The 25,904-nt window shown below is 38.8% G+C and overlaps 1 protein-coding gene across 1 annotated transcript; it reads left to right on the forward strand.

The window, feature by feature from the left end:
- Positions 1-11,729: 11,729 nt before the first annotated feature.
- LOC131680266 (intersectin-1-like) lies at positions 11,730-16,037 on the forward strand. Its single transcript, XM_058960983.1, has 2 exons — positions 11,730-12,198; positions 14,845-16,037. The coding sequence occupies exons 1-2, from the start codon at positions 11,730-11,732 to the stop codon at positions 16,035-16,037; spliced, it is 1,662 nt and encodes a 553-aa protein (XP_058816966.1).
- Positions 16,038-25,904: the final 9,867 nt, after the last annotated feature.

Below are 25,904 nucleotides of genomic sequence, written 5' to 3' on the forward strand. Positions count from 1 at the left end.
GCCTCGTCGATTGATCCTATGTTCGTAACCCTTTCTGTTTTCTTCACCACGCGGTTTCTTAATTGGATTACCCTATCTGTCGTATCTGCCTGGTAAATGTGACATTTTTAGAATTCATTGTGTATAAATATTTTACTGAAGTCCTGAATTTTATACGGCTTAAGGAAAGGTTTATTATTATTGCTACTTTATTATTTGATCTGTGATAATGTTAGGCGGCATCAGCGGCAAACGTGAAGGAAAACGCTACTTGCTTCGCCTTGGATTTTCATTTCTATTTATATTCAATAATAAAGACAGGACGCTTCCCCATGAACTTGACCTACGTCAACCGTCTCTGATTCAGGTCCAATTGTACTACCCTTAGTGGTGACAAATTTGGACTTGAATTTCTGTGTCGTTTATATTGGCGGTGACCTTCGATCACAAGTCTACTGCGTATCTCGTACGCTTTTATTTGCTTATTATTTCGTTAAAAGCAAACACAAACACATATAGTGCTGTGTGCATCATATACGCGGCATCAAACCTCTGACCGTGGTTTCGTTTGTTTAGAAAAACAACTGCATTGCTTGCGACGGTTTTCGTCGACGCAATGGGCAAATTAAGTTGGACAGCTACTTTTTGCGTGTCACAATGTGCTGCTCCGGGTCATGATACCCTGGTAGCGCTTTCAGTGGATCTTTAACCAGTGATCCTTATATCCTTAAGGATGGTTGGTATTAATAAAACAAACCCACCTGATAGCTTGGACTCGCCATTTCTATCGGTCTGTTAGTGTTAGTATAAAAAATTTGTCATCGAGTTAGTTTTGTCATCAATCTATAAGTTGGTGATTATTTGCTTGAATAATTACTTTAACCCCCGTATAGCACCCCTATCCTATTTGTATTGAACTGACACAAGTCAACATCTCGGCGGGCGCACAATTCATGAGCCCCACTGACAGTTCAAATTGTTCCGCTTGTCTCGCTCAAAGCCCGATTTTTGCTAGCCAGATTCCGTGCGGTATGACTCAATTTTATTAGATATTTGGTAAAAAGCGAGAATAATGGATACACACCTAGAAAAAATAGTGTAAATTTACGTCTCCTGACCATATACGAGCATCAAAAATGACTTAGTCTTACGTTTGATTCTAATTTTACATGACGTTTAATTTCGTAAATCATGTAATTTTACTCCACATATAGCGTTTGTTATGAATGGTAGGAAGTGTAATTTTATGTCATTGCGCATGTAAAGTATATGTTTCATGTAAAATTAAACGGAACACGGTAATGTTCCATCATTTCGTTAATTACGGTTCGTTGAATTGTGTCATGCTTGCAATTACGTCAACGATAAAATTCAGATTTTTTTTTTGGTGTGTAGCTAATTGAAGAAATAAAGTAAAAATGGTTCACTTACCCTGTGCCGTGCAATTCTGTTGCTTCCTCCTTTCCAATTGTGAAAATTCAACTCATTCAATCAACAGTATTTGCATGGTGCGAGAACTTTTTGATTTCAACTTCAGATCACAAGTAACTTCTAAATCTCTTATGAACTGGCTCACTATTTTATCTTCGTTGGTTATGTTAAATTCGCATCACTCGCCACTCCATATTCCGTTAACTAGCGAACTAGTAACGATACAATTCAAATCAACACAAGATTCACAGATAAATATCCAACGGAGGATTATTCGTACGCACCGGCTGGTTTACTATCTTTAATAGCTGAAACCGATATAACTACACTTTCACTTTCTCACTGTTAGGCTCCAGCCAGAAATGTTCGCGTCCTAGGCCTCAATTTGCCTTTTTGCGCTGTCACCACAATGCAAGGAATAATTTTTCACAGTTTTATTGTAATCCTGAATAATACCGTATCAGTGCCCAAATCACTTTCGCTTCAGCGTAATCTTCGCTCAAAATAATTCTTCTTCTAAATCCCTGATTGGCTGAGTACCGACTAACTTACACCTTGCGCGGCACCTGCTAGGCGCGCGGACGCTAATTAACTTATTACGACTGACTAACTGAATGACTCCCCGGACGCGGCCGGGCGAGAGCAACTTAAAACGACTGACCCTTTTCGATTTGACACAAAAGCCTTTTATCATGTCATCTGTGTAGACTTTACTCTGAGAGAGTCTCAGACCTAAATAAAACATTCTTTCCACGCTCGCGAGAGTAAAGACCCCGGTGGATGAATCAGTAGTTCATTATGACTCATACTCGGAGGCCTTTACTTTCTATAATAGCGTCGCCGTCTGCTGCTAGCAGCAACAAACTGTGTTCAATTAAACAAAGTGTTTATTCTTTTCCGTAAGCATATGGCTTGGAAAGCGCGATTGCATAAAAATATCAGCTTAGCTTAAGGCTGTAGCTGGTGATGTAACCCAGGAAATTAGCTTCCATGGTGCACCACTTGGAGAAATTTTCCAGGGTTGATGCTGGCCGAAAACTATGGGCGCTGCAATGAAATGAATGAAATGAATGAAATGAATGAAATGAATGAAATGAATGAAATGAATGAAATGAATGAAATGAATGAAATGAATGAAATGAATGAAATGAATGAAATGAATGAAATGAATGATATGAATGATATGAATGATATGAATGATATGAATGAAATGAATGAAATGAATGAAATGAATGAAATGAATGAAATGAATGAAATGAATGAAATGAATGAAACGAATGAAACGAATGAAACGAATGAAACGAATGAAACGAATGAAACGAATGAAACGAATGAAACGAATGAAACGAATGAAACGAATGAAACGAATGAAACGAATGAAACGAATGAAACGAATGAAACGAATGAAACGAATGAAACGAATGAAACGAATGAAACGAATGAAACGAATGAAACGAATGAAACGAATGAAACGAATGAAACGAATGAAACGAATGAAACGAATGAAACGAATGAAACGAATGAAACGAATGAAACGAATGAAACGAATGAAACGAATGAAACGAATGAAACGAATGAAACGAATGAAACGAATGAAACGAATGAAACGAATGAAACGAATGAAACGAATGAAACGAATGAAACGAATGAAACGAATGAAACGAATGAAACGAATGAAACGAATGAAACGAATGAAACGAATGAAACGAATGAAACGAATGAAACGAATGAAACGAATGAAACGAATGAAACGAATGAAACGAATGAAACGAATGAAACGAATGAAACGAATGAAACGAATGAAACGAATGAAACGAATGAAACGAATGAAACGAATGAAACGAATGAAACGAATGAAACGAATGAAACGAATGAAACGAATGAAACGAATGAAACGAATGAAACGAATGAAACGAATGAAACGAATGAAACGAATGAAACGAATGAAACGAATGAAACGAATGAAACGAATGAAACGAATGAAACGAATGAAACGAATGAAACGAATGAAACGAATGAAACGAATGAAACGAATGAAACGAATGAAACGAATGAAACGAATGAAACGAATGAAACGAATGAAACGAATGAAACGAATGAAACGAATGAAACGAATGAAACGAATGAAACGAATGAAACGAATGAAACGAATGAAACGAATGAAACGAATGAAACGAATGAAACGAATGAAACGAATGAAACGAATGAAACGAATGAAACGAATGAAACGAATGAAACGAATGAAACGAATGAAACGAATGAAACGAATGAAACGAATGAAACGAATGAAACGAATGAAACGAATGAAACGAATGAAACGAATGAAACGAATGAAACGAATGAAACGAATGAAACGAATGAAACGAATGAAACGAATGAAACGAATGAAACGAATGAAACGAATGAAACGAATGAAACGAATGAAACGAATGAAACGAATGAAACGAATGAAACGAATGAAACGAATGAAACGAATGAAACGAATGAAACGAATGAAACGAATGAAACGAATGAAACGAATGAAACGAATGAAACGAATGAAACGAATGAAACGAATGAAACGAATGAAACGAATGAAACGAATGAAACGAATGAAACGAATGAAACGAATGAAACGAATGAAACGAATGAAACGAATGAAACGAATGAAACGAATGAAACGAATGAAACGAATGAAACGAATGAAACGAATGAAACGAATGAAACGAATGAAACGAATGAAACGAATGAAACGAATGAAACGAATGAAACGAATGAAACGAATGAAACGAATGAAACGAATGAAACGAATGAAACGAATGAAACGAATGAAACGAATGAAACGAATGAAACGAATGAAACGAATGAAACGAATGAAACGAATGAAACGAATGAAACGAATGAAACGAATGAAACGAATGAAACGAATGAAACGAATGAAACGAATGAAACGAATGAAACGAATGAAACGACTGAAACGAATAAAACGAATGAAACGAATGAAACGAATGAAACGAATGAAACGAATGAAACGAATGAAACGAATGAAACGAATGAAACGAATGAAACGAATGAAACGAATGAAACGAATGAAACGAATGAGACGAATGAGACGAATGAAACGAATGAAACGAATGAAACGAATGAAACGAATGAAACGAATGAATCGAATGAAATGAATGAAACGAATGAAACGAATGAAACGAATGAAACGAATGAAACGAATGAAACGAATGAAACGAATGAAACGCATGAAACGCATGGAACGAATGAAACGAATGAAACGAATGAAACGAATGAAACGAATGAAACGAATGAAACGAATGAAACGAATGAAACGAATGAAACGAATGAAACGAATGAAACGAATGAAACGAATGAAACGAATGAAACGAATGAAACGAATGAAACGAATGAAACGAATGAAACGAATGAAACGAATGAAACGAATGAAACGAATGAAACGAATGAAACGAATGAAACGAATGAAACGAATGAAACGAATGAAACGAATGAAACGAATGAAACGAATGAAACGAATGAAACGAATGAAACGAATGAAACGAATGAAACGAATGAAACGAATGAAACGAATGAAACGAATGAAACGAATGAAACGAATGAAACGAATGAAACGAATGAAACGAATGAAACGAATGAAACGAATGAAACGAATGAAACGAATGAAACGAATGAAACGAATGAAACGAATGAAACGAATGAAACGAATGAAACGAATGAAACGAATGAAACGAATGAAACGAATGAAACGAATGAAACGAATGAAACGAATGAAACGAATGAAACGAATGAAACGAATGAAACGAATGAAACGAATGAAACGAATGAAACGACTGAAACGAATAAAACGAATAAAACGAATGAAACGAATGAAACGAATGAAACGAATGAAACGAATGAAACGAAAGAAACGAATGAAACGAATGAAACGAATGAAACGAATGAAACGAATGAAACGAATGAGACGAATGAGACGAATGAAACGAATGAAACGAATGAAACGAATGAAACGAATGAAACGAATGAAACGAATGAAACGAATGAAACGAATGAAACGAATGAAACGAATGAAACGAATGAAACGAATGAAACGAATGAAACGAATGAAACGAATGAAACGAATGAAACGAATGAAACGAATGAAACGAATGAAACGAATGAAACGAATGAAACGCATGAAACGCATGAAACGCATGAAACGCATGAAACGCATGAAACGAATGAAACGAATGAAAGGAATGAAAGGAATGAAACGAATGAAACGAATGAAACGAATGAAACGAATGAAACGAATGAAACGAATGAAACGAATGAAACGAATGAAACGAATGAAACGAATGAAACGAATGAAACGAATGAAACGAATGAAACGAATGAAACGAATGAAACGAATGAAACGAATGAAACGAATGAAACGAATGAAACGAATGAAACGAATGAAACGAATGAAACGAATGAAACGAATGAAACGAATGAAACGAATGAAACGAATGAAACGAATGAAACGAATGAAACGAATGAAACGAATGAAACGAATGAAACGAATGAAACGAATGAAACGAATGAAACGAATGAATCGAATGAATCGAATGAATCGAATGAAACGAATGAAACGAATGAAACGAATGAAACGAATGAAACGAATGAAACGAATGAAACGAATGAAACGAATGAAACGAATGAAACGAATGAAACGAATGAAACGAATGAAACGAATGAAACGAATGAAACGAATGAAACGAATGAAACGAATGAAACGAATGAAACGAATGAAACGAATGAAACGAATGAAACGAATGAAACGAATGAAACGAATGAAACGAATGAAACGAATGAAACGAATGAAACGAATGAAACGAATGAAACGAATGAAACGAATGAAACGAATGAAACGAATGAAACGAATGAAACGAATGAAACGAATGAAACGAATGAAACGAATGAAACGAATGAAACGAATGAAACGAATGAAACGAATGAAACGAATGAAACGAATGAAACGAATGAAACGAATGAAACGAATGAAACGAATGAAACGAATAAAACGAATGAAACGAATGAAACGATAACGTACGATAACGATCGTGCGACGGTTGCTGCTGAGCGGCGATACCGATCCAGGGCAGTTAATGCGAAGCAGAGCAGACCACAACCACTCCACCCTTTTCCTCGAGCCATATGATCCACCATACCAATCGAGCGAGAGGCCGGCGAAATCACTAACGTGTGCGTGGTCGCGCCACAAACTACAACGAGTGCGTGGGAGTCGCGCAACAAATAATACACACGAGTGCGAAACACGGTACCGCCGAGTATCACGTGACAGACTGCGGTGCATTCGGGTCGCGGACGCGGCGAGACAGCGAACGTTAATGCAGCTGTACTACAAGGAGAAAAGTCAATCGGTCGCATGATATAACGGGTGCGACGCTATGATGGCGGAAAATGCAGAGCAGAAGTTGCAGGAAAACGGGGCCCCCACCGCCAAAATGCAGTACAAGGCGCTGAAGATCTAGTGAAGAAATCTCTACTGTACCTCGCATGTGTTATTTTGCTTAATTGAGCTTAGATTTCGCTACCTTATCCCTCTTGTTGGCCACTAATGCTCCTGCATCGAGTGATATTGACTGGCCGCTCTGCTGTTGCACTCGTCAGTTTTTGCCTCGTCTGGACTCGTTCCGCAAGTTTGCAACATTGGCGGCCAACCAAAAAATCCTCATTCGCGCGTAGGATTCTAGTGCCGTTAAGTTGGTGATCAGTGATTTTTTAGCTAAAGGACGGTGAAACACAGGAAAACAAACATGGACTTACGGAAACGAATGAAATGAATGAAACGAATGAAACGAATGAAACGAATGAAACGAATGAAACGAATGAAACGAATGAAACGAATGAAACGAATGAAACGAATGAAACGAATGAAACGAATGAAACGAATGAAACGAATGAAACGAATGAAACGAATGAAACGAATGAAACGAATGAAACGAATGAAACGAATGAAACGAATGAAACGAATGAAACGAATGAAACGACTGAAACGAATGAAACGAATGAAACGAATGAAACGAATGAAACGAATGAAACGAATGAAACGAATGAAACGAATGAAACGAATGAAACGAATGAAACGAATGAAACGAATGAAACGAATGAAACGAATGAAGCGAATGAAGCGAATGAAACGAATGAAACGAATGAAACGAATGAAACGAATGAAACGAATGAAACGAATGAAACGAATGAAACGAATGAAACGAATGAAACGAATGAAACGAATGAAACGAATGAAACGAATGAAACGAATGAAACGAATGAAACGAATGAAACGAATGAAACGAATGAAACGAATGAAACGAATGAAACAAATGAAACGAATGAAACGAATGAAACGAGTGAAACGAATGAAACGAATGAAACGAATGAAACGAATGAAACGAATGAAACGAATGAAACGAATGAAACGAATGAAACGAATGAAACGAATGAAACGAATGAAACGAATGAAACGAATGAAACGAATGAAACGAATGAAACGAATGAAACGAATGAAACGAATGAAACGAATGAAACGAATGAAACGAATGAAACGAATGAAACGAATGAAACGAATGAAACGAATGAAACGAATGAAACGAATGAAACGAATGAAACGAATGAAACGAATGAAACGAATGAAACGAATGAAACGAATGAAACGAATGAAACGAATGAAACGAATGAAACGAATGAAACGAATGAAACGAATGAAACGAATGAAACGAATGAAACGAATGAAACGAATGAAACGAATGAAACGAATGAAACGAATGAAACGAATGAAACGAATGAAACGAATGAAACGAATGAAACGAATGAAACGAATGAAACGAATGAAACGAATGAAACGAATGGAACGAATGAAACGAATGAAACGAATGAAACGAATGAAACGAATGAAACGAATGAAACGAATGAAACGAATGAAACGAATGAAACGAATGAAACGAATGAAACGAATGAAACGAATGAAACGAATGAAACGAATGAAACGAATGAAACGAATGAAACGAATGAAACGAATGAAACGAATGAAACGAATGAAACGAATGAAACGAATGAAACGAATGAAACGAATGAAACGAATGAAACGAATGAAACGAATGAAACGAATGAAACGAATGAAACGAATGAAACGAATGAAACAAATGAAACAAATGAAACGAATGAAACGAATGAAACGAATGAAACGAATGAAACGAATGAAACGAATGAAACGAATGAAACGAATGAAACGAATGAAACGAATGAAACGAATGAAACGAATGAAACGAATGAAACGAATGAAACGAATGAAACGAATGAAACGAATGAAACGAATGAAACGAATGAAACGAATGAAACGAATGAAACGAATGAAACGAATGAAACGAATGAAACGAATGAAACGAATGAAACGAATGAAACGAATGAAACGAATGAAACGAATGAAACGAATGAAACGAATGAAACGAATGAAACGAATGAAACGAATGAAACGAATGAAACGAATGAAACGAATGAAACGAATGAAACGAATGAAACGAATGAAACGAATGAAACGAATGAAACGAATGAAACGAATGAAACGAATGAAACGAATGAAACGAATGAAACGAATGAAACGAATGAAACGAATGAAACGAATGAAACGAATGAAACGAATGAAACGAATGAAACGAATGAAACGAATGAAACGAATGAAACGAATGAAACGAATGAAACGAATGAAACGAATGAAACGAATGAAACGAATGAAACGAATGAAACGAATGAAACGAATGAAACGAATGAAACGAATGAAACGAATGAAACGAATGAAACAAATGAAACGAATGAAACGAATGAAACGAATGAAACGAATGAAACGAATGAAACGAATGAAACGAATGAAACGAATGAAACGAATGAAACGAATGAAACGAATGAAACGAATGAAACGAATGAAACGAATGAAACGAATGAAACGAATGAAACGAATGAAACGAATGAAACGAATGAAACGAATGAAACGAATGAAACGAATGAAACGAATGAAACGAATGAAACGAATGAAACGAATGAAACGAATGAAACGAATGAAACGAATGAAACGAATGAAACGAATGAAACGAATGAAACGAATGAAACGAATGAAACGAATGAAACGAATGAAACGAATGAAACGAATGAAACGAATGAAACGAATGAAACGAATGAAACGAATGAAACGAATGAAACGAATGAAACGAATAAAACGAATGAAACGAATGAAACGAATGAAACGAATGAAACGAATGAAACGAATGAAACGAATGAAATGTGTTACATTTCGAGATTCGGTCGACGAAATACAAAAATATTTCTCAGAGTGCACAATTAGAACCAGCACGCAGCCAGTTCTAAAAGAGATGCACGATCTATCTTTCACACGAAATGATCAAACATATATCTATCCCGCTCTCGTACCGCAACGAGGATCTTTGGCCTCAAAGGCGCATGGATAGATACAATTAAAACAGTCTGAACAAAAGTGGTGTGTGGTGAACAGTGCAGGAACTAAGCCCATCGGATCGCAAATTTCTATTCTGAGCAGTACAGCCATTAAACGAAAGGTAAACCGCAGTAAATCATTATACAACTAATGTTAATTTGGTCCATTTGACGATTCAAGGCATAAACGTCATTTCGGCAAACGAACACGTGGAAATCGATCACCCTGAAATCCATTGTGATCACGTGAATCATCCCTAAAAGTTAACACTCAATACTACCAACTTCATGCCTATTCTAACGTGTTGCTTACAGCTTTCTTGCATGTTCGGATGATATGTGGGCCGTAGAATTGATTGAAAACCACGTACGGTTTAGTCGGAAAGAATTCCATTGCAGCCTGATATCTCAAGGTCATAGGTAATCCGACATAACCATCAAATCTGAATGAGTTTTAATCGTTTCGCATCATCTAGAAGCACACGGAAAGAGCCAAGAGAGGCTGTGCAGGATCACTCAACATCATCAAATTGCATGCGATACCACGAGTCGTTAGCACAAGAAAGAAAAGCCCTTCAACAGGTACAATAGTTTGTGTATGACTGGCTGACATATCTCAAACAACGAGACAAAACCTCGTCAGAGGGCTTTTATTTTCAGGCTAAACAGTCAACTCTCACTAGTACGATAACGATCGTGCGATGGTTGCTGCTGAGCGGCGATACCGATCCAGGGCAGTTAATGCGAAGCAGAGCAGACCACAACCACTCCACCCTTTTCCTCGAGCCATATGATCCACCATACCAATCGAGCGAGAGGCCGGCGAGATCACTAACGTGTGCGTGGTCGCGCCACAAACTACAACGAGTGCGTGGGAGTCGCGCAACAAATAATACACACGAGTGCGAAACACGGTACCGCCGAGTATCACGTGACAGACTGCGGTGCATTCGGGTCGCGGACGCGGCGAGACAGCGAACGTTAATGCAGCTGTACTACAAGGAGAAAAGTTAATCGGTCGCATGACATAACGGGTGCGACGCTTCGAAGGCGGAAAATGCAGAGCAAAAGTTGCAGGAAAACGGAGCCCCCACCGCCAAAATTCAGTACAAGGCGCTGAAGATCTAGTGAAAGAAGATTGTATGTATTAATTAGATGTAAGCTCATGTTATTACAGACAGTTTATTGTTAAGCAGAAATCTCTACTGTACCTCGCATGTGTTATTTTGCTTAATTAAGCTTAGATTTCGCTACCTTATCCCTCTTGTTGACCACTGATGCTCCTGCATCGAGTGATATTGACTGGCCGGTCTGCTGTTGCACTCGTCAGTTTTTGCTTCGTCTGGTCTCGGTCCGCAAGTTTGCAACATTGGCGCCCAACCAAAAAACCCTCATTCGCGCCTAGGATTCTAGTGCCGTTAAGTTGGTGATCAGTGATTTTTTGCGAAAGGACGGTGAAACACAGGAAAACAAATATGGATTTAGAGCATCTTTCTCCAGAGGAACTGGACTTCGAGTTGAGGGTAAGGACTGTAAAAGGAACGAAAGGCCAGGACCGCAAATGGAAAATTTCAAAACTACTACAAATTTTGAGTACAGAGGACGCCGGAGGAGCATCCGCACCAACATCATCAAGGCACGTTCTCTCGGACGTCGATAGCATATATAAATGCCAAGCCAAACTTCCTCCAATTTTCCAAGTTTTGGAAGCCGCATTTCGCCAAAACGATGAAAATCAAGCGAGGTTATGCAGATCAAGACTGATGCATTACAGATTTAGGCTTTCCATTATATCAAATCCGATGATCACATCCAATGCCAGCAAAACGATGGCCAAGATAAACAAGACTCTAGAGAAAATTGAACATTTTCTAGACAATCTAGCTTCTGAGAAGGTGGAAGAAGAACTACCTGGAGATTCAGATACACTGCAAAGGCTGAAGATCGCGCAGCTTCAATCAAGCATAAAAGACGCATCACAGCAGCAACAACTATTAGAACAGGAACTCCAACAACAGTTGTCTCAACAACTGCAGCAAAATAAAGACGGTCAAATTCCGGAAGGACAATCAACACAGTACGAGCAACATTATCAACAGCAGAATTTACAGCAACAGCAGGAGTTGATAGGTCAACACCAACAGCAGCAGCAACGATACCAGCAACTTAGACTCGAACAACAAAGACAAGAACAACAACACCAGCAGTTGGTTAACCAGATGCAACAACAGCAACATCAGTTAGAACAGCAGCTACACCAAGAGCAAGTCAGACGGCAGCAGATTGAGTTGCAGTTGAGTAAAGCCATGTTAAGTGATCCTCGAATTTTTCGCAAAATCACCGATCTTCATGAGGTATAATTTATTGTATAGGGATTATGGTGATTAGCTTTTGGTATAAATATTTCGTTACAATTCCTTTTTTTCTTTAAGATATTAACCCTTAAACTTTATTGCATGATAAAATTGAAAATTTTGTATCCCAAAAACTACTGAAGATAATTCAATGAATTTTTGCACACTTATGGAATGATATTTGCACTATCTTATAAAAATGTTTTTGGTTTATAATTGTGTAAATAACGGTACCTTGCATCTATTTAAAGTTTTCAGTTGTATTTCTTCTTGTGTTCTTCACGCTAAAAATTTTCAAAACTTATGTCAAATTATACGAAAATCTTTTACCTTCAATAATCTGTATTGATAATTTTTCATTTTTGTTCCTATCGAGAGTTATAGAGGATTTTGTAACTGTGCGCTGTTTCAACGCATGCCCCATTTTGATGCAACCCGCGAGAACGTACATATTGGCAATGCCGCACGTCGCAACGTCCTAATGCGCATCGCTTTGAAGGAGCGTATCTCATGTTCAAAATTGGCATCTCTGAGATTAAAGCAAAAAGACAAGCTTTTCTTTATGGATAATTGAAAGTGAATGTTTTCTGAGTAATTTGCATGCTCTTTAGCGTTATTATATTGTTCAAGAGTTATTTAATTTTCTGTCACTCAATACCTCGGACAAGTGCGTTCGGTTATTGCCAGCCGATGAGCAAAGTTGAGCAGTGGGTATGTTTTAATCTGCGTTAGCATATTTTTCACAAATTGACATACTTCACCACGTTTTATTTTCACTTGCTTCTGTCTAAGAGGTAGATTGTGAATCTTTTCTTAAATCCACATAGCGCCTTTTCAGCCATGCGTCATCGGGTCGTGCGTTAAATTACGCGCTCATTTAATTTGCATCAGTGCGAGTGAGAAAACGTTTTGACGTTTGTTTTTGTTTCGATCGCACTTGGGTGTTTCCCATATAGAGAGAACTGGACGAAATGCTATATTATCTCAAGATATACAATATTTGCTCAAAAAACATTCGATTGATTTATGTTATAAATATGGGTCGATCACACGAATGATGTATTCCGTTAAAAAAAATCATAAATATGTTCGTCGTATTTTGTTTTTATGGCATCCATGTGGAGTGATAAATTTAAAAATTATATTGGTCAACACATGTGTAGCATATGTCGTAATGGGCGCAAAAAATACAACGAAAATAAATATGGACATGAACAAAACACAATTTTCCTTAAATTTTCGATTTTACATCCAATGTTTATAGTAATGGGTTCCTCTATAACGCGTTTAAAATATAGGAAAATTTACGCGTTTAATTTTTCTTCTTATAGTGTTTGCCAAAGTAATGGAACTGGAATATTCGATGACTCAACAGGTACATGCGGAAAACTGTAACGAGGATTTTGAAATAAAGATCGTTGATGAATAATTGAAATTCGACAAAAATAAATAATATCATACCAGAACTTGGAGAACCACCAATCAACAGAATTAACAGAAGCAATAGTGATAAAAAACCCCAACATAGATGCGTTTGAACAACAGATTTTATGTAAACTTTTTTCAAAAGACACATCGTTGTTCACTCGGTGAAAATAAAAACGTGGAATAAAATGCTGTTGGCATAAGATTTTCCACTTTCATATAGTAATGTTGTAGACTAAAAAAGAATTTGGATATAACGTAGATGTATTTTGACTAACAAAAGTGTTTTGACTAACAAAAGTGTTTTTAAAGATGTTAATCGTTAGTAGCGTTAAATTATAATAATAAAAAATATATTTAACAACTATAATTTTCGTTGTGCACTTCAGTCAAAAAAATTTAACGCATCTCAAAATATCCGGAAAAAAATTACCTTCGATAATTCGTATTGAAAAGTTTGCCCTTTTGCGCTAATCGAGAAATATGGTTTCTTTTAGTCATGCGATGCGCTCTTCCTACACGATGCGCTTTCTGACGTAGTGACGTGCGACGTTGCCAATATGAACGTTCTCGCGGGCTGCATCAAAGTGGGCCGTGCGTTGAAACAGCGCACTGTTACAAAATCCTCCATAACTCTCGATAGGAACAAAAATGAAAAATTATAAATACAGATTATTGAAGGTGAAAGATTGCCGCATAACTTAACATACGTTTTGAAAATTTTTAGCGTGAAGAACACAAGAAAAAATACAATTGAAAATTTTAAATAGATGCAAAGTACCGTTATTCACGCAATTATAAAGTAAAAATATTTTTATAAGATAGTGCAAATATCATTCCATAAGTGTGCAAAAATTCTTTGAATTATCTTAAGTAGTTCTTGAGATATAAAATTTTCAATTTTATCATGCAATAAAGTTTAAGGGTTAATATCTTAAAGAAAAAAAGGAATTGTAGCGAAATATTTATACCAAAAGCTATTCACCATAATCCCTATACAATAAAATATACCTCATGAAGATCGGTGATTTTGCGAAAAATTCGAGGATCACTTGACATGGCTTTACTCAGTTACAGGATCAACTAAATCGACGAATTCCAGTTTCGGGGTTTCAGAACAACTCAATCTCAGGATATTGGGATCCACAGCTCCACCAAAAATCAGGAATACTTCATCAGATACCAGGGTTGGACCATATTCCCCGTCACTTACGTGATGATTTCCTGCGGTTCTTAAGATCTCAAAACAGACCTAGTACACCTAGAACACCAAATCCACAACCAACTGCAAACAGGTTCACGCAGCCAGTACACAAATGGCCATTTGAATACGCTGGACAGCCCAACATCATACAGCTTGGTGAATTTCTGAATCAAGTGAATACCTATGCAGACACAGAAGGAATGGACGAGCAAACTCTGTTACGGTCCATCAAACATTTGCTAAAAGGGCGAGCACTTCAATGGTATACTCGTGCTTACCTTAGCCTTTCAACTTGGGAAATCTTCAAGGCCGAGATCAAACAGGAGTTTTTGCCGCCCAACTACTCAGAAATTGTAAAGCAGGACCTGTATTTGCGTTTCCAAGGTCCAAATGAACAGTTCACCAGCTTCTATAGAGATTTAGTGGCAGCTTTTGAGATTGTGGAACCGGCAATATCGGAATCCGAGAAACTCTTCATCATTAAATTTAACCTAAATTCCGATTTCTCGCCAATAGCTGCAGCTTCTCGAGCAAATAAAATTCGTGATCTAGTTGCCGTTTGCAGGGACTTTGAGGTCTCCAGATCTTACTCTTTACGAGCTCGTACCCCCTTCACATCTCGCACTGCTTGGACAAAACCTGAGCCCTCGATCTTTCAGCGTTCGACCACCAACAGAATGGACAATGCAAATCGTCCAACTTTCAACAGACAGTCATTTAGTACCGCCCAAGTCAACACGATGGAATCAAGTCAAGACATCGATGAAGAGCTAGATTCACTTCGTATTCAGGAGCGTGAAGTTTTGCAGCAAGACATGGCATTTCGGCATGAAGCGGCAGCAAATACAGAAGAAGAGGTTAATGCGGTTCGGATGCAAAATAACTGGAGAGAACGATTATCCACCAACACAGGCGAAAGCTCGGCTAGAGAAAACAATAACAATAACAGAGATCCTGCTTCTGCAATCGTATGTTGGCAATCCGAAAATTCTGGTCACACCTACCCGAGATGTCCCAATCCGAAGCGATACCTTTACTGTTACAGTTGCGGCAAAAAAGGATGCACTACGCGTAACTGCGATGCTTGCATCTTGCGTTGGAAGCAATTGGACACTCAGCATTCGGGAAACCGGCACTGGGAGAACCCACAATAAGGGGCGTGAGGTCTCCCGATAAAGTAAATACCCCTTTATTAAACGATATTCCAGCCTTCTGTAAAGCAAACTCCATAATTATCGACCCCGACAACAAAGGCAATCGTCCATATGCCGTTATTTCAATTCTAGGTCGGCAAATACGTGGACTTCTCGACAGTGGTGCCACATGCAGTCTCATTGGAGGATCCGTTTCAAAAATTGCAACAGATTTAGGACTAACTAAATTTCCGGTCAACGGAGAAGTAAAAACTGCAGATAATTCAGCTCGTCCAATATCGTTTTTCTCTCATGTGCCCATTTCGTATAACAACAAGAATATCACACTAGCGATACTTTTCATCGATACAATGCTACCTATTCTTATCTTGGGGATGGACTTTTGGTCCAAGTTTGGAGTGACACCAACCATTTGCGGAATCACCAACAACTTGGAGAGCGAAACATCGATCGTTGAAACGTTATCCAAGCAAGATAAGAAAAAGCTGCAGGCAGTAATTCGGAAATTTCCAACATCTCAGAATCAAGGACATTTGGGAAGAACAACATTGTACTACTACAAGATAGACACTGGAAATTCACCTCCATTCAAACAGAAATACTACCCAATGTCCAAGTTTATCCTGGATGATTTGAACAAGGAGGTAGAGAGAATGCTGAATCTGCCCATGGAATAATGCCACGGTCGCTGTGAAGAAAAAGGACGGCTCTATGAGATTATGCCTGGATGCCAGAAAGTTGAATTCTGTCATCGTCCAAGAGGCGTCCTCTATTCCACAGATAGCCTCGATCGTAAATAACCTGAGCGGTTCGAAGTTCCTATCTTCAATAGATCTACAATCTGCTTTTTGGCAAATACCGCTTGAACAGGAATCGAAACAGAAAACTGCATTCACTATCCCTCAGCGAGGACATTATCAGTTCACCATAGTTCCATTCGGCCTTTCCACGGCCAGTCAAGCGCTATCTCGAGTCATGAATCATTTGTTCATTGATCTTGAACCAAAAGTTTTTGTGTATCTTGACGACTTGGTAAGAGCCACGGAATCGTTTCAAGAACACCTGGAAATTCTGCAAGAAGTCGCACGAAGATTGAAGAATGCTGGTCTGACAATCAACGCAGAAAAGTCAGTTTTCTACAGGAAGAGCTTGAGGTACCTAGGATATGTGCTGAATGAAGAAGGTTGGCACGTAGATGAGGACAAAGTGGAAGCTATTAGTAAGTTCCCCGCTCCAACGAATAAGAAGGAAGTGCAACGGTTCATCGGGATGTGCGACTGGTACTGACGGTTCATCAAAGACTTCTCACAAACGGCAGTCCCGCTAACAGAACTCACCAAGGCAAAAACTAAATTCAAGTGGACGGAAGATTGCGAGATAGCTTTCCAGTCACTCAAGTCACATCTAATCTCGGCACTAGTATTGGCAACTCCAAATTATTCCAAGCCGTTCGCAGTCGCCTGTGATGCAAGTGATGTCGCAATTGGAGGAGTACTCCCGCAGGACTACAACGGAGGCTATTTCCTACTTTTCGCAAAAACTCTCATCAGCTGAAAGGAAGTATTCGGTAACACAGAGAGAGAGAGTGTCTTGCAGTCATTCGGTCGATCGAAAAGTTCCGAGGATACCTCGAAGGTACACATTTCCCAGTGTACTGCGATCACTCAAGCTTAACCTACCTGAAAACGATGAAAATCCTACACCGCTCCTAGCTCGATGGATTCTTCGTATGAACGCGTATTCCTTCGATATTAAGTTTCGTAAGGGAAGCTCAAACGTTGTTCCTGACTGCCTGAGTCGTGTGGAAATACTATGCTATATTTCACCCTAAGGAGGAAAAATTTGGTAAAACCAAAATTTCTCACTAGGGTGAAAATTTGTTGGTATAAACCAGTCTTTGTACAGGAGGGCACAAATCCTTATTTCATACTATGTTGCGTTTCGGCTTCGCCTCATCAGAAACCGACACTAACGTATTGTCGGAATAGATTAGCGCCGGCTTGACGCAAATCCCTTAAAACTAAAACACACTATGTGTTTCAATCAAACGACTGATCAAACGTGATGTCCCGTTCCCCGGGGTGTGGAAATAGTCAACGCAATAGACGCTGCTTATTCAGGAACTTCTGATCCGTGGTTCGACAAACTACTGGAGGAGATTCAAACAGATTCGGATAGATTTCCAGACTTTAGGATAATCGGAGATCAGTTATACAAAAACTGCATCATGAAGGATGAAACTGGAGGTAAATGTCATCGTTGGAAGAAGGTCATCCCTACGCATTTGCGCCAGGAGCTCATACATCGATATCATGATATACCTACAGCAGCTCACCTGGGGTGTGAGCGCACACTGCATTGCATTCAACCAGACCACTATTGGCCCCAAATGGCAACGGACATCCGCAAATATGTACAAACATGTGATGTTTGCAAGGCCAGCAAGGCTCCTAATACAACGCTGAAGCCCACGCTAGGAAATGTCAAACCGGCTCTCAGTTACCGTGGGAGCTGATATCGATCGATTGGGTAGGCCCTCTAATACGGTCGAAAAAGGGGAACACTGTACTTTTAGTGATTGTCGATTGGGTAACCAAATTTGTAATCACGGAACCCTTTCGCACAGCAAATGCCCAAAAGATGTCTGATTTTTTGGAGCACTACGTGTTTCATCGATTCTCGACACCAAGGATCATCGTTTCGGATTCTGGCTCTCAATTTCTCTCTCAGGCATTCCAATCACTGCTTAAAAGATACAACGTTTTCCACATGAGAACCGCATTCTACACTCCGATGTGTAACGCAGCTGAGCGGACCAATCGTACGCTGATCACTTGCGTAAGATCTCTCTTGGATGATGACCAACGAAACTGGGATGTACACATTCAGCAAGTAGTATGCGCAATCAACACAGCAAAGCACGAATCTCTTGGATGTAGTCCCCACTATTGCAATTTCGGAAGAGATCACATCTTATTCACCAATCAATACCCCCTGGCTAAGCTGAATTCCGCTGAGGATCCCGTCGAGGCACAAAAGTTACGAATCGCAGCAGCACAAAACATACAACATTTCGTAATATCCAGGATCAAGGCAGCCCACGATAGCAGCAAGCAGCGTTACGATCTTCGAGCACGACACCGAGGGTTCACTGTAGGCGAAATAGTATGGAGACGATCGTTCGAATTGTCGAGCGCATCTGAACATTGAACAAAAAAACTCGGCGCGAAATTCATACCCAGCATCGTACGACAAGTCCAAGGATGCAACAACTACAGGTTGGAGGATATAAAAACTTCAAAAACCGGTGTCTATCATTCCAAAGACATCAAAGCAGACTAATCTTCAAAAGTCAAGCTATGTACGCAGTTTAACTGTCGACCAAGAGCGATTACGCCACAAAACCTGGTGCTGTTGACCGATTAGTGGCCCGCACTATGATTATTGAAACCCTATCGGCAGCAGTCACTACGGAATGCTTACCGTTCACAGCTTCGATCAACACATCTTTCGAGTCTAAAAGTTGCTGCTGAAACACCTGGGATAAAGGAAACTCGTAAGACGGGACATGCATCGGGAGAGAAAGCGATAGTGAATCCAGAGGCATAAAGCGTGGAATTTCAACATACCAGTCAGCCGAAACAGTTTCAGCATTCCCCACCAGAAAAAGCGTACCCGTGCTAGCCGATCGTGAGAAATCGCACCCTTCTTTGGCAAGGTGATAGAGGGTAGCATAGCTCACCACATCCCAGAAGAAGATCACTCACTCACGTAGGGTTGCGCATATACGACAAAACGCAAGCGCAAAATGCTCTCAAAACAATTTATTACCATTAAGCTCATACCGTACAGTATAGTTTCAGTAATTGCTAGTTCGAACATTTACATTGTATTTTTTCGGCGTAATTTCTGGCGCCCAACATAAAATAGTAACACAGGTGTTGAAGATGCGATTGGCCCTAGGATTAGATAGACAGTAAGGTAGAAATAGAACTCTTCCGCTGAGCTCAATCAGCGGTGATACAATAAATTTCTTGGACGATCTGGCACCAACAGGTGTAGCAAGAAGTACAGTTACCGTTAGCTAATAAGTTCTGTATTGGCGCATCGTGAACGAAGGAAGCAGCAATCATCGATGTCCAGTTTGGAGAAAATTTGTTCGAGATTGTGTAATGTAAGAATCAATCAGCCTCTTCAAGATCTTACATCAACATTCATACGAAATTTTTGCGGATGCGACCCTCCGCAAAAATTTCGTTGCGGCTTGTGTGATGTTGTGTTACATTTCGAGATTCGGTCGACGAAATACAAAAATATTTCTCAGAGTGCACAATTAGAACCAGAACGCAGCCAGTTCTAAAAGAGATGCACGATCTATCTTTCACACGAAATGATCAAACATATATCGATCCCGCTCTCGTACCGCAACGAGGATCTTTGGCCTCAAATCCACATGGATAAATACAATTAAAACAGTCTGAACAAAAGTGGTGTGTGGTGAACAGTGCATGCTGTTAATGGTTTCGGTACGTGAGGAACTAAGCCCATCGGATCGCAAATTTCTACTCTGAGCAGTACAGCTATTAAACGAAAGGTAAACCGCAGTAAATCATTATACAACTAATGTTAATTTGGTCCATTTGACGATTCAAGGCATAAACGTCATTTCGGCAAACGAACACGTGGAAATCGATCACCCTGAAATCCATTGTGATCACGTGAATCATCCCTAAAAGTTAACACTCAATACTACCAACTTCATGCCTATTCTAACGTGTTGCTTACAGCTTTCTTGCATGTTAGGATGATAACTGGGCCGTAGATTGATTGAAAACCACGTACGGTTTAGTCGGAAAGAATTCCATTGCAGCCTGATATCTCAAGGTCATAGGTAATCCGACATAACCATCAAATCTGAATGAGTTTTAATCATTTCGCATCATCTAGAAGCACACGGAAAGAGCCAAGAGAGGCTGTGCAGGATCACTCAACATCATCAAATTGCATGCGATACCACGAGTCGTTAGCACAAGAAAGAAAAGCCCTTCAACAGGTACAATAGTTTGTGTATGACTGGCTGACAAATCTCAAACAACGAGACAAAACCTCGTCAGAGGGCTTTTATTTTCAGGCTAAACAGTCAACTCTCACTCGTACGATAACGATCGTGCGACGGTTGCTGCTGAGCGGCGATACCGATCCAGGGCAGTTAATGCGAAGCAGAGCAGACCACAACCACTCCACCCTTTTCCTCGAGCAATGTGATCCACCATACCCATCGAGCGAGAGGCCGGCGAGATCACTAACGTGTGCGTGGTCGCGCCACAAACTACAACGAGTGCGTGAGAGTCGGTACCGCCGAGTATCACGTGACAGACTGCGGTGCTTTCGGGTCGCGGACGCGGCGAGACAGCGAACGTTAATGCAGCTGTACTACAAGGAGAGAAGTCAATCGGTCACATGATATAACGGGTGCGACGCTTCGAAGGCGGAAAATGCAGAGCAAAAGTTGCAGGAAAACGGGGGCCCCACCGCCAAAATTCAGTACAAGGCGCTGAAGATCTAGTGAAAGAAGATTGTATGTATTAATTAGATGTAAGCTCATGTTATTACAGACAGTTTATTGTTAAGCAGAAATCTCTACTGTACCTCGCATGTGTTATTTTGCTTAATTAAGCTTAGATTTCGCTACCTTATCCCTCTTGTTGACCACTGATGCTCCTGCATCGAGTGATATTGACTGGCCGGTCTGCTGTTGCACTCGTCAGTTTTTGCTTCGTCTGGTCTCGGTCCGCAAGTTTGCAACATTGGCGCCCAACCAAAAAACCCTCATTCGCGCCTAGGATTCTAGTGCCGTTAAGTTGGTGATCAGTGATTTTTTGCGAAAGGACGGTGAAACACAGGAAAACAAATATGGATTTAGAGCATCTTTCTCCAGAGGAACTGGACTTCGAGTTGAGGGTAAGGACTGTAAAAGGAACGAAAGGCCAGGACCGCAAATGGAAAATTTCAAAACTACTACAAATTTTGAGTACAGAGGACGCCGGAGGAGCATCCGCACCAACATCATCAAGGCACGTTCTCTCGGACGTCGATAGCATATATAAATGCCAAGCCAAACTTCCTCCAATTTTCCAAGTTTTGGAAGCCGCATTTCGCCAAAACGATGAAAATCAAGCGAGGTTATGCAGATCAAGACTGATGCATTACAGATTTAGGCTTTCCATTATATCAAATCCGATGATCACATCCAATGCCAGCAAAACGATGGCCAAGATAAACAAGACTCTAGAGAAAATTGAACATTTTCTAGACAATCTAGCTTCTGAGAAGGTGGAAGAAGAACTACCTGGAGATTCAGATACACTGCAAAGGCTGAAGATCGCGCAGCTTCAATCAAGCATAAAAGACGCATCACAGCAGCAACAACTATTAGAACAGGAACTCCAACAACAGTTGTCTCAACAACTGCAGCAAAATAAAGACGGTCAAATTCCGGAAGGACAATCAACACAGTACGAGCAACATTATCAACAGCAGAATTTACAGCAACAGCAGGAGTTGATAGGTCAACACCAACAGCAGCAGCAACGATACCAGCAACTTAGACTCGAACAACAAAGACAAGAACAACAACACCAGCAGTTGGTTAACCAGATGCAACAACAGCAACATCAGTTAGAACAGCAGCTACACCAAGAGCAAGTCAGACGGCAGCAGATTGAGTTGCAGTTGAGTAAAGCCATGTTAAGTGATCCTCGAATTTTTCGCAAAATCACCGATCTTCATGAGGTATAATTTATTGTATAGGGATTATGGTGATTAGCTTTTGGTATAAATATTTCGTTACAATTCCTTTTTTTCTTTAAGATATTAACCCTTAAACTTTATTGCATGATAAAATTGAAAATGTTGTATCTCAAAAACTACTGAAGATAATTCAATGAATTTTTGCACACTTATGGAATGATATTTGCACTATCTTATAAAAATGTTTTTGGTTTATAATTGTGTAAATAACGGTACTTTGCATCTATTTAAAGTTTTCAGTTGTATTTCTTCTTGTGTTCTTCACGCTAAAAATTTTCAAAACTTATGTCAAATTATACGAAAATCTTTTACCTTCAATAATCTGTATTGATAATTTTTCATTTTTGTTCCTATCGAGAGTTATAGAGGATTTTGTAACTGTGCGCTGTTTCAACGCATGCCCCATTTTGATGCAACCCGCGAGAACGTACATATTGGCAATGCCGCACGTCGCAACGTCCTAATGCGCATCGCTTTGAAGGAGCGTATCTCATGTTCAAAATTGGCATCTCTGAGATTAAAGCAAAAAGACAAGCTTTTCTTTATGGATAATTGAAAGTGAATGTTTTCTGAGTAATTTGCATGCTCTTTAGCGTTATTATATTGTTCAAGAGTTATTTAATTTTCTGTCACTCAATACCTCGGACAAGTGCGTTCGGTTATTGCCAGCCGATGAGCAAAGTTGAGCAGTGGGTATGTTTTAATCTGCGTTAGCATATTTTTCACAAATTGACATACTTCACCACGTTTTATTTTCACTTGCTTCTGTCTAAGAGGTAGATTGTGAATCTTTTCTTAAATCCACATAGCGCCTTTTCAGCCATGCGTCATCGGGTCGTGCGTTAAATTACGCGCTCATTTAATTTGCAACAGTGCGAGTGAGAAAACGTTTTGACGTTTGTTTTTGTTTCGATCGCACTTGGGTGTTTCCCATATAGAGAGAATTGGACGAAATGCTATATTATCTCAAGATATACAATATTTGCTCAAAAAACATTCGATTGATTTATGTTATAAATATGGGTCGATCACACGAATGATGTATTCCGTTAAAAAAAATCATAAATATGTTCGTCGTATTTTGTTTTTATGGCATCCATGTGGAGTGATAAATTTAAAAATTATATTGGTCAACACATGTGTAGCATATGTCGTAATGGGCGCAAAAAATACAACGAAAATAAATATGGACATGAACAAAACACAATTTTCCTTAAATTTTCGATTTTACATCCAATGTTTATAGTAATGGGTTCCTCTATAACGCGTTTAAAATATAGGAAAATTTACGCGTTTAATTTTTCTTCTTATAGTGTTTGCCAAAGTAATGGAACTGGAATATTCGATGACTCAACAGGTACATGCGGAAAACTGTAACGAGGATTTTGAAATAAAGATCGTTGATGAATAATTGAAATTCGACAAAAATAAATAATATCATACCAGAACTTGGAGAACCACCAATCAACAGAATTAACAGAAGCAATAGTGATAAAAAACCCCAACATCGATGCGATTGAACAACAGATTTTATGTAAACTTTTTTCAAAAGACACATCGTTGTTCACTCGGTGAAAATAAAAACGTGGAATAAAATGCTGTTGGCATAAGATTTTCCACTTTCATATAGTAATGTTGTAGACTAAAAAAGAATTTGGATATAACGTAGATGTATTTTGACTAACAAAAGTGTTTTTAAAGATGTTAATCGTTAGTAGCGTTAAATTATAATAATAAAAAATATATTTAACAACTATAATTTTCGTTGTGCACTTCAGTCAAAAAAATTTAACGCATCTCAAAATATCCGGAAAAAAATTACCTTCGATAATTCGTATTGAAAAGTTTGCCCTTTTGCGCTAATCGAGAAATATGGTTTCTTTTAGTCATGCGATGCGCTCTTCCTACACGATGCGCTTTCTGACGTAGTGACGTGCGACGTTGCCAATATGAACGTTCTCGCGGGCTGCATCAAAGTGGGCCGTGCGTTGAAACAGCGCACTGTTACAAAATCCTCCATAACTCTCGATAGGAACAAAAATGAAAAATTATAAATACAGATTATTGAAGGTGAAAGATTGCCGCATAACTTAACATACGTTTTGAAAATTTTTAGCGTGAAGAACACAAGAAAAAATACAATTGAAAATTTTAAATAGATGCAAAGTACCGTTATTCACGCAATTATAAAGTAAAAATATTTTTATAAGATAGTGCACATATCATTCCATAAGTGTGCAAAAATTCTTTGAATTATCTTAAGTAGTTCTTGAGATATAAAATTTTCAATTTTATCATGCAATAAAGTTTAAGGGTTAATATCTTAAAGAAAAAAAGGAATTGTAGCGAAATATTTATACCAAAAGCTATTCACCATAATCCCTATACAATAAAATATACCTCATGAAGATCGGTGATTTTGCGAAAAATTCGAGGATCACTTGACATGGCTTTACTCATATGTATTGTCAATAAAAACACTGACAAAACGGCCTCAACTTATCAATCCCACTCTACAACATTAATATTTTCATGAAGCACTTTCATCGTCAAACATTGATCAACAGTTTCGTGTAAAGTTCACATAATGTAAACATCCCTAGTATTTGAAAACAACGGAGTCCCCGTCCAGTGTACACGTGTTGCACCCATTGACTTCTTTGACGTCTAGGACACCAACACAGTTGCATTATGTATAGACAACATACATATACCGCGTTGTTTACAATTCGCCATCTGGTTTAACCTCATTTGGCAAAAATTCTAACCGATTTTAACCTCAATCTCGCACTAACACAACTGCAAATGGATTAGTCAATGGCAGTCACGAAAAAATCACATCCCCTGCCCCCAAAGATGTCCAACATTCAACTGTCCCATAACACAACTACCAACCCATCTCGAATCGCCAGGTATCGCTAATCCAACCTATGGCCGTATTTCTCATTGTATTAATTAGATTGACCTACCTGACTCCTACAAGAAACAAGAATATAAATTAAATGAAAATGTAAATACTATCAGTACATCGATCAATAGGGCACCAAATTGGTACGC

This window comes from Topomyia yanbarensis, chromosome 2, assembly GCF_030247195.1.
Source record: "Topomyia yanbarensis strain Yona2022 chromosome 2, ASM3024719v1, whole genome shotgun sequence".
NCBI lineage: Eukaryota > Metazoa > Arthropoda > Insecta > Diptera > Culicidae > Topomyia > Topomyia yanbarensis.